The sequence below is a fragment of the Aedes aegypti genome, unplaced genomic scaffold, assembly GCF_002204515.2.
Source record: "Aedes aegypti strain LVP_AGWG unplaced genomic scaffold, AaegL5.0 Primary Assembly AGWG_AaegL5_hic_scaff_502_PBJ_arrow, whole genome shotgun sequence".
Taxonomy (NCBI): Eukaryota; Metazoa; Arthropoda; class Insecta; order Diptera; family Culicidae; genus Aedes; species Aedes aegypti.
This window is the reverse complement of record NW_018736177.1, coordinates 113,296-130,040: the sequence shown is the minus strand read 5'-3', so window position 1 is coordinate 130,040 and position 16,745 is coordinate 113,296. Positions and strand designations below refer to the sequence as shown.

At 37.0% G+C, this 16,745-nt stretch overlaps 1 protein-coding gene across 1 annotated transcript; it reads right to left on the bottom strand.

Annotated features, from left to right (window-relative positions):
* Positions 1–3,375: 3,375 nt before the first annotated feature.
* Positions 3,376–10,378, bottom strand: LOC110681169 (copper transport protein ATOX1-like). Its single transcript, XM_021856940.1, is given in 4 exon segments — positions 3,376–3,806; positions 9,631–9,667; positions 9,670–9,711; positions 10,367–10,378. Coding segments are annotated over 4 exon segments (225 nt in total). The 3' UTR covers positions 3,376–3,672.
* Positions 10,379–16,745: the final 6,367 nt, after the last annotated feature.

The following is a 16,745-nucleotide window of genomic DNA, read 5'->3' as shown; positions in this document are numbered from 1 at the left end:
GGCTTTGTCCCTGTGAGGACGTAATGCCAAGAAGAAGAAGAAGAAATTTAATTTGTGGTCATTATTACGGTGATACAAGTTTTAATAAAAACAATTATTAAATTTTGGAACGGTTCAATTTTGGCAACATGAAAATTTGCCATGTTGCCAAAATCGAACAGGCACTGTATACCCTTCCAGTTTTCGCGAGGTTTTTACACTTATTGTTGCGCGACTACTTAAGCTTCAATTATAGAATTTATTTTGGGTGTGTCAGCTAAGAATAGACCAGTTGACACACCCAAAAAACACTAACCATACACTCTTATTCAGCTAGTAATGTTACTTGTGCGTCTTGTCCTGCTAACCCTACTGTAAAAATGTCCATAATATTGTAGAAAAATGTGCTGACTGTTTGTGGCTTTCACTAAAATTTATTTTAAAATTTCGGCCTTCCGTGATTCGGCCTTCTGTGATTCGGCCTTTTGTGATTCGGCCTTTTGTGATTAGGCCTTTTGTGATTTGGCCTTTTGTGATTCGGCCTTCTGTGATTCGGCCTTCTGTGATTCGGCCTTCTGTGATTCGGCCTTCTGTGATTCGGCCTTTTGTGATTCGGCCTTTTGTGATTCGGCCTTCTGTGATTCGGCCTTCTGTGATTCGGCCTTTTGTATGTTTCGGCCTTCTGTGCTTTCGGCCTTTTGTGATTCGGCCTTTTGTGATTCGGCCTTTTGTGGTAGACCCTTCTCATACGGATGTTTCGCATAAAGCAGTTTCATACAAGAACAGGTAGTATTTTAAAGAAGGCATATAATTCTGATTATGCCAAATGTCCATTATGCCAAACGTCCGTATGCGAAATGTCCCACTCCCATAACTTCGAGACACTTGAAGATTGCGTCCAGTATTGAAGGCTGTCTCGGCATGGTCGACGAGACATACATCAAGCGGACACCAAAAAAATCCCCGCCTCGAGTTTTTGTCGGTACGTCCTGGTTGGAGGTTCCGGAATAGAAAGACGGTCAAATTCGCGAAGAAGTACCTGTTGTGGCAGGCGATCTGCGAGTGAGGAAGGTACAGCAAGCCGTTCGTTACAACCGGTACCATAAAAGGGCAGATTTTCCTCTCTCACCGTGGTCCCAGGCTGTTCTGGCCGGATCTCGCATCATGCCATTACGCCAATCCTGTAATGGATTGGTACGAAGCGAAGGGCGTTAATGTGGCCCCGAAAGTGGCGATCCCGCCAAATACACCAAAACTTTGTCCGATCGAAAAGTTTTGGGTGATAATGATGAAGAAGTTGAAGAAAAGCAGAAAAATATTCAAAACCGATGGAGCTTTGAAGAAAAACTGGGAGAAATTGTGTAAGAAAGATGGGCAAAGTCTTGCCCAAGATCTCACGAACAGTGTTAAGATACATGTACGAGCATTCAGCTTGGGGGAGGAAATTCAATAAATAAATGATGCTGAAACATATCTAATATATAGTTATTTAATCCCTGAAAATTTGAAAAGAATCCGCTCTAAAATTGATTTTTGGTGATCATTTTTGTTTGTCTCATTTTTTCCGAATCCAATATTTTTTCTAATTTGACCAGGGTACTCCTATTTTGGCCAGTCTCATAAGAAATCAATGTGATTGGCCAATTTAGGAACCGAATCTAAATCTAGGGAAGCTGGAAAGATTTCACTTGAGTAGAGTTCGTTTGCTTTTTCGTAAATTATTATGACGAGCAGATTCAAAACTGAACACAAAAGGATAGCCTTTTCCATAGTAACTATCATGTTAACTTCAAATGACATGTGCACAGCCAAATTTCTTCCAAATCATGTCAAAGTTTGGGAGAATTATTATCATCATAATTGACACCATTTAAAAATAGGAGAGCAAAAACTTCAAGAGTGCTCCGTGAAGCCCAAGCAGGACGGTTCGTTATTCATTAAGCCCGAATGCGTGAGGCGTGCTGGTGACGGACTATTTCGGTTCATGTTACATGAGTCGAATCCCTTATCAAACGCAACCCATGTTCGTCACCAGAGGTGTCAACATATTTTTGTTCGGAAGAATAGAATAAAAGAAGACTATATAAGAAAATAAGTTTTTAACTTGAAATTACACGAATCCAAGGTAAATCTAGATTGTGTAGCTTCTGAATTTTTACCACTGACAAAAACTCTTCCCGTTACAACCATGAAGATGCAGTGGTATACTTGGTCTCTAGTAACAAAGGATGTCACACTAACATTCCGTCCCTTCCCCGATGACCGTAAAGACGATGCCGGCGCCGTTATTGACTTTATTCTGGTCAATCACGGAGTAGCAACTATGAATTGTACGGTCATCAACGCTCACATTACATTCATTTTTACAGTGGTCTTTATTCGATTGAAATTTTGCCAGTAAGTTAAAATTTCAGAAAAAAGTCGAGCGCTCGACACTGAAGACGTCTGTAAGTCACAGGCGAAATAGAATTATCTGTCAAGATAAGTATCATATTAGCGTTTAAAGGTATTTGCTCGCCTTACTAGTGATATTTAGTATTTTATTTTTTCTTTTGCAAAAGTGAATCGAAGTGTTAAACTTCAATTTAGTAAATTTTTTCTTAAACATACTCTGATAATCCCTCCCATAAAATTAAAAAAAGTGTAAAAATTTCAGTCGAATTCTGCTGCAGTGTTGAGATCTTTGGAGTTTTTCCGGTCGACGAAATACTTACTATGTATACTCTTAGGCTTTACTTGTAATAATTTGTAATCACATACCTATACCTAATATATTTTTATTCAATTTCTAGATCATGATATGGAAAGCAAACTTCAATGGAGAATCGTCGGAAAAACTCGCTATATTCGTCGGAGTGTAGCGATCTACAACTGCAAGAAAATGGAACTCGTCCCCGGCTCCCGATGCCTTCGAGTAAAAAGCTCAGCTACGACGATTGTCACGGAACCGACGAAGACGAGGATGGCCGGTTCATTAGCGGCAAGGAGAACCATCCAGACACAAGCATTTTGGTAGATGCCCGGAAGACGGATAATTTCCACGTAACGGATGTCCACGAGGTTAGCGATTAGTTTTTCCTTTCATTATTTCCTACATTTATATTTAACGTCATCGTGGCTAATTTTAAGGAAATTGTAATAAGACTGTGTCAGAAGCCTAACATTCGCTGTCTGTCGGAATCCTGTTTGAATCCGTCCGCTGGCGGCATTGGATACGACTCCAGCAAAACTAGTACCAACTTTGAAAAGCACGTCATTCGAAAGCTTGGTCTGATTGAAAGTGCAGTTTCAAGTCTCGAGAGGAGAGTTTCGCTTCTTGAAGATGTTGTGCTCAACCGAAGCTGAGACACATTCCGGGAAGATTTTTCGATCCTTCTATTTCTATATCAAAACTCGTTTATTTTACAATTGTACATAGATTTGAAATATATTTTAATAGCATTAGAGGTCATACATAAACCAGTCACAGTACGTAATCCCTGTCGCATTTACTACATACAATAACCGTTTCTTCCTGGTTCAATCGTTCGAATTTAAGAACAAAAAACGCTATCCTAACATAATCGCGTTTGCTTCGATACTCGTAACATAAGAAAATAAACTGGACTCATTCATATAATTGCCGCAGAATATCATTACCAGGAAATTACAGTTGAGAACGTCCCTGAATCGCACCTTCATATTGCATGCAGTCTAAGCTTTCAGTCCAATGTAGCTCGTTTCCTTGCCTGTCTTCTTGATGGTTTCCAACAGCTCGTCGGAGGAAAGCGTCGAGGTGACGAAAACTTTCTTGTTTTCCAAATCGATGTCCACCTTTTCGACTTTTTCTGAAAAGAAAATAATACAGAAATGTTAGGAGCCGCATTCTGTTCTTGGCATTTTTGATTCACTTCGGCAAGGTTATTTTTGAAGCTGGCAATTGCAATTAATTACTATTCAAGTGCTATTTGTCACGAAGTTGCATATGCAGGAAAACATATTGCAACATACAACAATCCCGCCCATCCGCCCTACGTCATACTTTTTATATGGAACCTTCAAATAATATGTATGATTCGTCACATCTTGCAGAACACTTCCTTCCTCCTAATAACATGACGTACTTAATAGATGGCCCCATTAGGGAGGTTCAAAATTTAAAAATGTTTGAGAATCCAATCTCCCATATGTTCCTTACCATCCTTACCATAAAAATAGTGTTCTGTGAAATGTTCAGTTTTCTAGGTGGTGATTTAAAAGTGGCCAAAAGACAATGTAGGTTTTTATGGAAATTACTATGGAGAAATTTTGAGATATGTTCCAAACACGCTAGTATTGTAATGTAAGTACAAACTTATTATCCCATAGTAAACACTTATTCTTCCAACCATAATAAAGAAATTTGCTGAAGAGAGAAATTCAATCCGACGGATAGCAGAAGAGATATTCATGAGTTGGTTTGCTATTATTTAGTTTAATATGGTATTATAGCCCTGCAAACATGTACAAAATCACAAACTAAATTAGCTCAAATGGGATTTGTTCCTTCAGCAACATCTTTCATTAAGTTTTTAAAAATGAGTTTTCAATATTGTATGATAAGTTTCTACTTACATTACAGTACTAGCGTGTTTGGAGCATTTCTCATAAATTCTCCATTGTAATTTCCATATAAACCTATATTGTCTTTGGGCCACCTTTAAATCACCACCTAGAAAGCTGAAAATTTCACAGAACACTATTTTTATGGTAAGGATGCTAAGGAGCATAAGGGAGATTAGATTTTCAAACATTTTTAAAATCTAAACCGAAGAATTGATGCGTCAATTAAGGAACCTAATGTTTTCCACATTAACTGCTGTGAATCGCAAGTCAGTCCCATCTGCATTTTCGTCAAAATTGAGTTAAGGTCGGTTTTCAACATATCTTTTAATGCTCTTTCAGCTGTACTAATGAGATGATATGATTTGTTGGGGAATATTAGGGAAAAATAGCAAGTCAAATTGTCCCATAATGAAAAGTAAACCGCATATCAGTCCCACTACAGATTCCGCACCGTGTCACACAAAAATGAACCGTATTTCGATCATCTTTATATTTTTCTCGGAAGTATATCGTAGTGAGAAGCAAACTCTGAAAGTTTCATTATGATTTGAACATGATCCAATCCTCTGGAAATTTTTGAATATTCGTATGAAAAACGAATTTGGAAACTTCACAGCCCATTTTCTCAATGCCTACTTTTTACAGATGGGACTGACTTGCGATTCACGGCAGTTAAGCCATTAAAACACCGCTAGCGCATGACGGCTCACCATAGTAGCATGTCCGAAAGAACTTGAAACTATTGAGAACCAGAGCTACAGGTCCAAAGCCCTGATAAAGGTGGATGGTTGTGATGGCTATGACCGTGGTCATCATGTAAAGAACAAGCGGACGATGCTGTATCGTGTCAGCATCGAGGAGGCAGCCCCTCTAGCACGATGTAGGTAGCGCAACCCTGGTTAGGTGGCCTATCGAAGACTCTTCACCAACCAAGAAAGGCAAAAGTAGAGCAAACGGATTGTAAGGTAGGTAAGCCATTAAAACATGAAGAAAGAAACGATTAATATATTTTTACTGATTTACTTCAAATTTCAACAAAATCGGACAGATTTTGACGATTTGACAAATGTTTGAATTTGGAATTTTCTTAACCGCGTCAAATATGGTACGTCCACGGTATGAAGGTAATTGATAATTGAACACTTAGCTGAGAAGCAGGCTTTGTCCCAGTAAAGACGTACTGCCAAGAAGAAGAAGAATATAATCATATTCTACAGGAATTTTTGCATAGTATTGATCTGATTCAGATTCGGTTTGTCTCAAGTTCGTTGAAAATCAATCTTTATGCCATCGAGAAAGCCATCGAAAGAGAGGGTTAATGGATAAACTAATAGCGAGGTCATTTAGGTATTCTTGCCAGATTTTTGTTCAGTTCTTGACGAGATTCTTGGCCAAATGTTTGATATATTGCTTGGAAGATGCTTTTTCGAATCTTTGTCGAAAATTGCACATAGCGTCATAGGGAACAGTAAAATGCTTTTTGGCGAGATATGGTTTCTGTTAAAAAGATCTCTCTTTGGATCTAATATGAGTTTCACACGAAGAATTCTTCAGGAGTCAGCCATGAGCCATGTCTAACACATAATTCCGAAGCATTCTTGGAAGGTAATGGGTTGGCTACTTATTCAACTTTGCCGTTTTGTGAAAATATATTGTAAATTTAGAAATACAGAGCAGAAAGTTGTTCATTGATTCCAAGATCTTTTCTTAGAATAAATTGTATATTTGTCCAAAACCATTTCGAAAGTCGAGCCGTTTTGAGCTCACAGTATTTTATATGTTACTAGTAGTCCCGGCAAACTTCGTCTTGCCATCAAGTAGGCTGTGAAAAACGCCATGAAACGCCCCGTGGAAAATGGAAGTTCTGTTCACTCCTGTTTTTCAACTTTCCCGTTAAATATACTTGCTTTTATACACACGAACACGTCGGAACCCTTAACGAATTCAACTGTGAATGATTCATGACAATCCGTTGGCCCGTTCTTGAGCCATTTCGTGACATACAAACACCGTTCCATTTTTATTTATATAGCATGACCCCACAGTTATGGATCAAATAGTGTGGAGTCCAATCTATAAAATTCAATAAAACAACATGGAAAACGTAAAATTGTAATTTAAAAGCACGAGTTGAATCGTTTCAAATTGGAACTTCGATTGGTAAACTATTTTGAGTATAATATTTTATTGGAGGGGTAAATTAGCAGAGAGAACAGTAAAACACTCTTTACAGGTCGAGGCAAAACACTTGAATGAGCTTTATTCATTTCCTCCTTTCCATTCCCTTTTGAGCTTCATTCAGTCAGCTCCTTTTACACTCGATTGGCGCGCGATGCTGAATGGCGCAGGGCTGCCATCATATTTCTCGCGTAACAATTCTAAAGGCCAATGACCAAATTGTAAACAAATCGGTTTTGATACCATTCGATAGCATCTCCCAAACCCACAAACTATGCAAAAATTGTCAATATTATCATAAAAACTTACCTTTATAAACTCGATTTCAAAACGGCCAATAACCGCTTTTTTCCAAACCATTCCATTGGCCCACTGCTTGAAACGGCCAATGATCGGTTCTCGCTCTATCAAAGGGCCTACAATCGGAAAATTTCCGCAAACTTCATTGGCCTTAGAATGTGAGAGGCCAATGACTCTCTCTGCTCATTCATTGAAAATCGATAAGCCTACCTTGGGCCAAGCACGCTAATAAAATTCAATTTTGCCAATAAAAAAGGCCCATGCCTTGTTGAAAATCGGAAATGGGCCAAGCATTCAAACTCATCATATTTTCCTCATTTTTGTCAGTTTTCAGAAACATATCGATTATTACCGTGTAGTGATGGTAAATCGTCACTCAATTAGCAAGAAATCATATTGATCGATTTGAATACTGAGAAATAGGAATTGAAAATGTGGTGAGTAATATTCAAATCGAATTTTCTCAGAGTCAGCGATCTGAGGATTGGCCCTTTTGAATTGTTACGCGAGATTTACATAGGACGGCATAAAAATTAAAATTTGTGTCGATTTCTGAAAACCATATTATGGATCGATGTTCATATTATGGATCAAATTGTGACATATTACGGATCAATGCGCAAAGTCGAGAGATTTTCAACTCATTGCATCTGTATTGCATGATTTGGCGAAAGTTAACAATGCGCCACATATTACTGCAAAAATAGCAGTGTTAGAGCTAGAAACAAGGATAAAAAGCCTCTTTTTTGTGATACTGCATTGCAGTAACCTGAGACATGAAGTGTTTTCGCTCCACACCAAGTTTTCCACCCATTTTTGTCTGCTAAAAAATTAAATTTACAATCCTTGATGTTTTATGAGTTTTATCCTTAGTGCTATTGCCTGAAAATGTCGAATCCAATGCTTAAAATGTAATAAATCTACATTCTTTGGAAGTGATCCATAACCGTGGTAAACAATCATTTCATGGACCATATTATGGGATCACTATTTAGAAGTGCTAATATTCGGTATTTAGAATCAACTGTAACATTTGAATTTTACCACCTGTGGGAGCTTATGAATTCTGACGGCACTTCTTACAGAAAACGACCATATAATGATAGCTGTGTGGTACCAGCTAAACATTTGTCACCGTTATTTAGCAGTTGAATGTTGTGCTCAACATTACAAAAGGTAGAAGACAAATAGGTATAACATGGGAAAAATATGGTTTACGTCAGCGTTTATGTTTTGAGCGAGTTATCCGATGTTGAACGTCAAAGTGATCCGTAACTGTGTGGGCATGGTACAGCACCTCTCCTCCCCGCATGAATGACCACGTGATTAACCCCTCTACCGGCAGCTTCATTTTTACCGCGAGAAAAAAAATCCTGAATGTATCCTTCGAGCACTTCCTGTTGAACTTAAAGAAATCCTGATCGACAATCCTAAGAAATTCCTGGAAAAAACTTTGGGCAAATAACTTTAGGATAATGGCGAACTTGCCATGGACGAAAATAAATATAAAAAAAAAAATAATTTAGGGGAAGTGAATATTAAATGAGAAGGCTGGTGAAACAGCACCTAGCCAAATACAGAGAAAAATCAAACTTTAGGTAATTTTTATCACGCGAACATTTTAGAGCATAAAATAGAATGTACAGTGGTCATACCTATTACTGGTCATCAACTATGAAGAGTCATTCCCATTTCAATTGCATATAAAACAAAGTGACTAATAGTTTGTGACTATGTGACTCATAATAATGTGAACAATGTACATTAAGATAGCGATGGCCATAATGGTTAAACTACCAACGCAATAAATTACACCCTCCAAATTTAGACCCCAGATGCTACTGTGAACATTTGAGCGAAATCGTCAACTCTAAAAAAAGATTGAAGTTTGTAACGGTTGTAAACGGTTCCAAGTACATTTCCGACCATAGATGACGCTGTAGTGGATGATTTTCTTTCATTATTGATTTGATTTTTCTCTAAACTATACAGAACAGGCTGCAAAAAAAAACGGAAGTGCTTCCGTTCATACACAAAAAAAATATGCCTGAATTTGTGTCGATGCTTTAGAAAAAATACTGAAATAATGCGATAAAACCATACAAATTCATAGTTTGTTTTTTTTTTTCATTAGAAACTAGATGAAACCATTAAGGTGTTCACTTCACCAATACTTAATTTTAAGATTTTATGAGGAATCTAACACTCATCTCCTGAATTCAGTTCGATTTGTTTTTGTATTCTTGGTTCCTGTTTAATCTCATTTGGATCCCAGTTTGTTCTTTTTTGATTCCTGTTTGCTCTTTTTGTCAGACAAGAGGTCTCTAAAATTCCTATTATCAAGACTCTCAGTCGCTATCAGCTTTGCTGTAGTGTGACTTTACGATTTACACAAAATACTGCTCTTTGGACCAATACGTAATGTGTGTAATTTTAACACATTTTTTTATTATAACATTGGTTGAATTAGTTTCTAGGAGTCTAGGACTTGTGTTAGTTATATACTTTGAATTCAAACTTGTCAAGCCATATTCCGAGCATAATCTTGAAAAATCGGTTGTCAACCCAACTTGTTGGCTATTTGCTTACCTTTTAGCTTTCCGAGGACCCGTTCCACCGCCCCCGCGAGCAACCGGTGCAGGTCATTTCCACCTTGAATTCGTGCGTTGGCTGGAACCGATAAATATTGTTATCTGTATTAGTACCGAACAAGTGCCCACAATGCTTAAGGAGAATGGGTCAGCCAGAGAGCGTCTTATCACATCGCCGAAAGCTTCAATAAGGATGCTAATATTTGTATAGAAACTAAGTAAGTAATAGGCATTCAAAAGTTTGGGCCGCTAATCTAATCTTGATTGAAATTGATGGCTCCTGTATTGTGATCGTTCACGAAAAATCTACTTAGCAACTAAACTTGCTCAGGACACCTGAGAAGAGTTATTGATGCTGATACTCACAGTTGCCATTACGATTTCAAAATAACTTTCACTAATTATGAATCAATATTATTCCCGAGATTCGTCTTCTGGTATGTATCTGCGTGCCGATGATGTCCTTTGCGTTGAACTGCAATCGTCTAGATGACAGCAAATAATGTTTCGGTGACCAATCCCTAGCAAGAAATTTTGACATCTCAGTAGTTTGTATGTGTGCTTAGTTTGTTCATATGTATTAGGAACGTCCATTCATTCCACGTCCATTTCTCCCCTTTGTCAAATTTTCTGTACGGGTTCTCCAAAAAAATTGTAGCAGTAAGTTTCTTATTACGGTTCTTCACCCTGAAGTTTGACGTAATTTATGGACGTTGTATTCCGCATACACCTACCAAACCGGTCATTTCAACGCTGATAGACCGATTCATACGCACACTATGTTAGTGTATATAACTGTAGTTGAAAGCATACTGCAGGCGCATTCCATTGAATACCGTAATTTTGGGTGAACTGGACCATTTTTCGCAGATTTGCATCTAGAAGTTTAAATTTATCACTTGTTCAAGAAATGACTGTATGGAGAAGAATTCAGGTGAATATTCCGTAACCATTTCTAACGGAAAATGCTAAAAATTTCTAGAAAATGCTATGCAGAAGACTTTGAGATCTTTTTTTTCAGACCTGCTAAATAAATTACCAGTGAGCGTTCTGCAGTAATCTTCTACTATAGAAGGAATCTTAAACCTACCTTCTGAAAGAACCTCATAAAATTTCTCCGGAAGACATGCTAGATAACAACAAAAAATATTGGAAGAGTTTGTCGTAAACTCGTTCAAGACTTCAAAAGCGAGTAATTATTTTGCTAGAAATCATGTCAGAATTCACATTAGAATTTCCTGCAATAAGTTTTACATTCCTTCCTCTGAACCTCATTACACGAATTTGGTTTATTGTTTCTATACAAAAAAAAGTTCCTATAATGGAATGCTTGAACATTGTTAGATTTAGGGACAATGGAAATTCGCGGCAAAATTTTGGAAATTCCGCGTCTGACCATGGCGATTAATTTAAAAATTTCGCGGCTTTGTCGCGGTCCCATACTTTTGGACGTATTTTACCAAAAAAAAAAATTTTTTTTCTTTAAATTTCATTAAATCTTCTTTCTGGCATTACGTCCCAACTTAAATTTAATAAAAAATTTCAATTAAAATACAGTCTTTATTTTACAATTTACGATGATAAATTTAATATCATAGTCATAATACAGAATTTCAAACAAAGGTATCCAACCAGAAAGACATTCATTATTATTTTTTATTAGCAAAAAACTGGGAATTCACTGTGGTTTTAATAAAAATTCTCCAAATTTGACAAATATCGCCGGCATTTCACGGGATTTCTCAATTTCGCGCCAGAGGCCTAAATTTCGCGGAATTCGCGGCTTCCGCGAAATCGCGGAAATTTCCATTGTCCCTTATAATAATAATAATTAATCAATACTGATATTAGCGACTGTAATGTAAACGATCCTAATGTAAAACTCTACCTGTTCTTGAATTTCATCAACAAATATGCGATTTAGTGTTTGCTACAGAATCTATGTCTATGATAGTTTTCAATAATTCTTTTACATGGAACGATCAGTTGAAACGCATTTAATCATAAAGCGTTCAGTACACGACCACTGGAAACGGCTTTACAGTTGGCCTTGAATAAAGCGTATTTATCAAAGGATACAAACTTAGTGGAATTAAATGGTAACAGTACTAGAATTCGGATTTAATTTATTTATAGATAGACCACCAAACAGCTCGAATCATTTTTTTATTACTTATGCACAACATTCATCTTATTCGGGGTTGTAGTCAAGTTCGTTCTATAATAAAATGTTTGTACGTTTGTACCCCTTTTTCAATTTTTTCAATGGGATTTGTCAGTAAATTCCTCATTAAACCAGGAATTTCGCTGAAAAAATCTATCACGAATTAGTTTTCCGGAGTTTATGTATTTGATAAACAACGAGTTTTTTTTTCCGACCGAAATCAGAAATATAAAATAGAGACCTATACCAAGCTTAATATTTGTCTGAAAAGTGAAAACCTCCAATATGTCATCTTTTTGACCATTTGTGGCAATCAAAGTCCTTTGCCAGACAATAACTGTTAAGAAAATATCTTCAAATTACTTAGTAGGCGAATTTTCGGCGCGTATTTTCTTGCTAATGAGGTAATGGAAGAAAATTGCTTCTTCTTCTTTTATGACTAATACTTGTAGGTTTTGAAGTCACCATTTGGTCACTATTTTGATAATTTTGGTCATTAAAGTCACTATTGCCTATTGTACGGTGACGTCATCAGAAAATCGCTTTCCATAAGATTTGTTCTAAGTGCTACGTCTGTTTCTCTATGGTAATATGTTTAACCCGATATAGGCCTGTGTGAAAGCATAAATACTAAAACCTGTCAACGCTCAGCGAATACTTAACGGATTATTTTTTTTAGTACACTCGTACACAATCTAGTTTCTAAAAGTGTTCAGAGGACCTCGAGAATATTTCTTGTGGCTGGGAGTTATTCCGATGGGTCACTGAGTCAGGCCGGGTAAAAAGGAACTTCTTTGGGGACATGCCATGTAATCTTAATTATTTGCAATGACACTCATTTTAATTGCATAATTATTTAAAATCTGATATTCAACATTACAAACAAAGAGTTTGAACCGTATCGAAATTCACCGTATGTGGCACTCGGACTTAATGCCCTTAGGACCGACTATAGGTTTGTTGGATACTAACCGTTTCTGTATTTGTTGCACATTTAAATTGTCCATTCTATGCTATTCCAGCTTAAGGAATTTTACTGGTGTAAGGTTTTGTAGTTTACATGTACACGACGAAACACGTGTCAAATATATAAATTGAAATTGAAAATTTAGCTAGATGGGCGTTCAAACCTACCTTCAGATGTATTGGAAATGGGTTGTACGACATTTCCCAGAACCCCATTCCCCAGAATAGGAAGTTCCCCAGAAAGTCATTCCCCAGACAAAAAAAAAAGATACTTGGGCGCTTAAAATCTAGGTAAATGCACACCGTTAGTACACAACAGCATTTAACTGGAATAAATAATAATGTGCCCATTAGGATGGTCCAATTTTATATGAGAAAAAAAAATGAACTTGAAAAAATCGCAAGCTTAACCCCTTATTGATTCGCTTAGACCCCCCAGAAGTACTGTGAAAATAAGAGTGCAATCCTTCGACTCAAGCTCGCTTAGCCCCTCCTAAGAGTCGATTGATTCCACTGAAGTTTTACAGTAGCTTCTTGTACCCCCAGAAGCTAAACAGACTTGGTGGATGTAACTTGAGATTTTTGTAATCTGATCAATATGGGCCACCCAGTGTACCGTAAAGTGCCCTAATTCAGCGCATTGCCTAATTCCGCGCATTTCATACAAAATTATTAACATATGGAAATACACATCAATACTGCAGCAACGTTTAACGCCATTTGATGCCACTTTGATTTAGAATAAGTTTGAATCACAAATAAAAGCAAATAGAGCATTTTTCGCGGCGTAAAAACAATAATCAGTGGAGGCCCGTCTGAGTAGACGCCATTTTTTCAATTTCCTTAGCGTCCGTGCTAAGACTGTAGGGACACAAACAAACGTGATTTCTATATTGAAAATGTTGTTGTTATTTATGCAATATTCTATTGAAACTACTTGCTACAGATGTGTTTCATGATGCTTCTATGAATCTTATCAAATATTAGCATGATTATTGAGATTTATCCCAAAAATTATTGCGGCGGCATTAGGGGCACGTCATTTTTCATAAGTCCCTAATTCCGCGCACTGCTATTTACAGAACAACAAACAAGTAAAACATGCTATATTGGTCTTCACAGCTGAATATTTGATCTGAGGAAGTTATTTTCATGCATAAATACGTTTCGCAAACAACCCGGAATATCGGGAAAGCCCACTTACAGGGAAACTAGCGGCAGTCATTTCATGGTGTGGAGGGAAAAGTTTGTCCAAAACCAAGGTCCATAAACTTGTTATTGTATGAACAGTGCAGAATACGAATATACAGACTTAAATTATTTTACAGAACCGTGAAATTCAACGTAATCCCAACAGCTGACAAATTTTGGTGAAATAAATTAACGGAGTACGGTAAATTTTTTACAGTTTTCGGTAAAATTTCACCGCAATCCGTTGATTTCGACGGAATTACGGTGTTTATTTTACCGAACTGATCAGCTGTTGAGATTACGGTGAAATTCACGATTACGGTTAAAATAATTTAAGTGTGTAGAGGTAGTCGGGGCGATTTCGCCAAACTGCATATTTTTTTTTGAAAATTTCTTCTGGAATAACATGCAACCCCAAAGCTGACAAGGAAAAGGAAAAACAATATCAACGTCTCCGCAGTCGCGAAAACGTCCAAATGCTGAAAAATTGGAAAGTATTGTATTCAAAATAAACTGTTATAAAAACCTCAGTGTTCGGAGCAGTTTTTCCAAAGCAGCTGATAAATCTAAACACAAGGACTATAGTTATTTCAAATGTCTGCAACTTTTTCCGGCATAAAATTTCACTTCAAAGGCTTTTATGTTTTCGGTGTGATGCAATCGCAATTGCATATTTGCTGGGGATGTTCATGTGAGGGTTTGCGCATGATTGATACAAACACAGAGGAATATGTAAAAAAATCAGCAATGACAGAATAAAAGACCGTCTTCGCGAGTCTCGTCTCAGGAAAGACCTATAACAAATGTTTATCCTTATTTCATTATGATAGTCAAAAATTATAAAAATAGTCTACGTTTACGGCTCATACAAAACTTTACTTTTTTTTCATACAAAAGTGTTGTGGAGGGGGGTAGGGGGTTGAAAATGTTCAATTTCAGCGTTACGTTATGAATGGATGCTGCCTTATACAAAATTAATGTTAATTTGATTGTTTTTGGCAAGTGCGCGGAATTAGGCATTCTTCTGCGCGGAATATGGAAAAGCGTTAAAAAAACGCGCGAATTAAGCAATTTCAACGAGTGAACTATTTCAAAAAAATCACAATTGTAACGTGTGAATACAGCCTAGTTTATATTTTTTACCATAATCTAAAACAGATTTGCTAGCGATCCACCCATAAAGCTTTTTTGTTGACACTCATCTCGATCCCACCCATAAAGCTTTTTTGTTGACACTCATCTCATGTGAAAACTTCCCAGCTACAACTTTGCCGAAGATCACATTTTGATGGGACGTAAGGGATAATTTGTTATTATTGATAACAAATATAGACATGCTGAGATGATCATTCAACTACTTTCAGAGCAACACTGCTTTTTTGCTGTAGAACATAGTAGCCTGGATTACTTTGATCTATGAGTCACTGTACAAAAATCATCCTCTCTTTCACTCTTACATATAATTTGTAAACAACAAGGCCAGTAAACGTCAAAACCCCATACTAAATCAAAACAGTGCAGAGCCCTATTCTTCCCGCCAGGAGTACCACTGTTGCCTGCCGAACAGTTGGTGAAGCATGCTACATACAAACCAAGTTTATGATGATGAATAACAATTTATCCTGACGTCCAATCAAAAAGTGGTCTTCGGCAAAGTTATAGCTGGGAAGTTTTCAAATGAGGTGAGTGTGTTCACTTTTCCATAAAATGTTTATGACGAAGAGATAGAGGGCTGAACACAAAAGATTGGCGTTTTTCCATAGTAATCTCCATATAAACTTCAAATGGTGTGTGCACAGTCAAATTTCTTCCGAATCACTTCAAACTTTGGAAGGATGGATTTATTATTTACCATAATAAAAATCGTTTAAGCATAGGGGAGCTAAAATTTCAAAATTTGCATCACTCTAATGGTACATGTTGCCAAGAAAATTATTCCAAGGTTGACTTGATGCAAGACAACTATCAGTATGAAACTTATTTCACGATAATTGTACCATACATTATAATACGTATACTACCAGTGTGTCATAAGAATAAAACAAGTGAACAAGTATTATTGAACAAAATAAAAACTGAACGAACTCTCCAATGCAGAGCTGAAAAATGATTGCTGACAGCATTCAAGGAATCACATAATTTTAGACTAAAAATGAGGACAAGGGAAGCCAACACTCATATTTCAAAACGGTATTTCTGGACTCAATTTCGTTTTTTTTTCTCTTGAGCTCCATCATAATGATTTGACGAACTAATATTTGTTGGGTTGATTAAGGCCGGTTTCCGAGACTCGAAACGTCTGGGTAATTCATTTTCAACCTCAATAAAAACTAAACAAAACCAAATTTATTTAAATTTTTCGTATTTTGAACATGAATAAAACGAATGAGGTGAATGTCCTATTCTGGCAATGGCTTTCTGGGGAGTGTCTCATTCTGGGGAATGGATTTATGGAGTTTGACTTTCTGTGAAATGTCCTACAGTCAGGTCTCCTATATAACACTGCCACCCACTTTCATCCTACCACTGTTTCTAATGGGGTGAACCTGATTTTTTGCTTACAGCTGACACATAGTTTGAACTTATTACTAGAGATGATCGGGTTTCACATTTTTCAAATCCGAACCCGACCCGTACCCGACTTATTTTAATTTTTCAAACCCGGACCCGACCCGAGACAATAATTGTAAAGCAAACCCGGACCCGAAAAAATTGGCTGTTCCAACCCGAACCCGATCCGAAATCCGAAAAACGTTTTCTAAGAAAAACCCGAATAAAACCCGAGTTTAAAA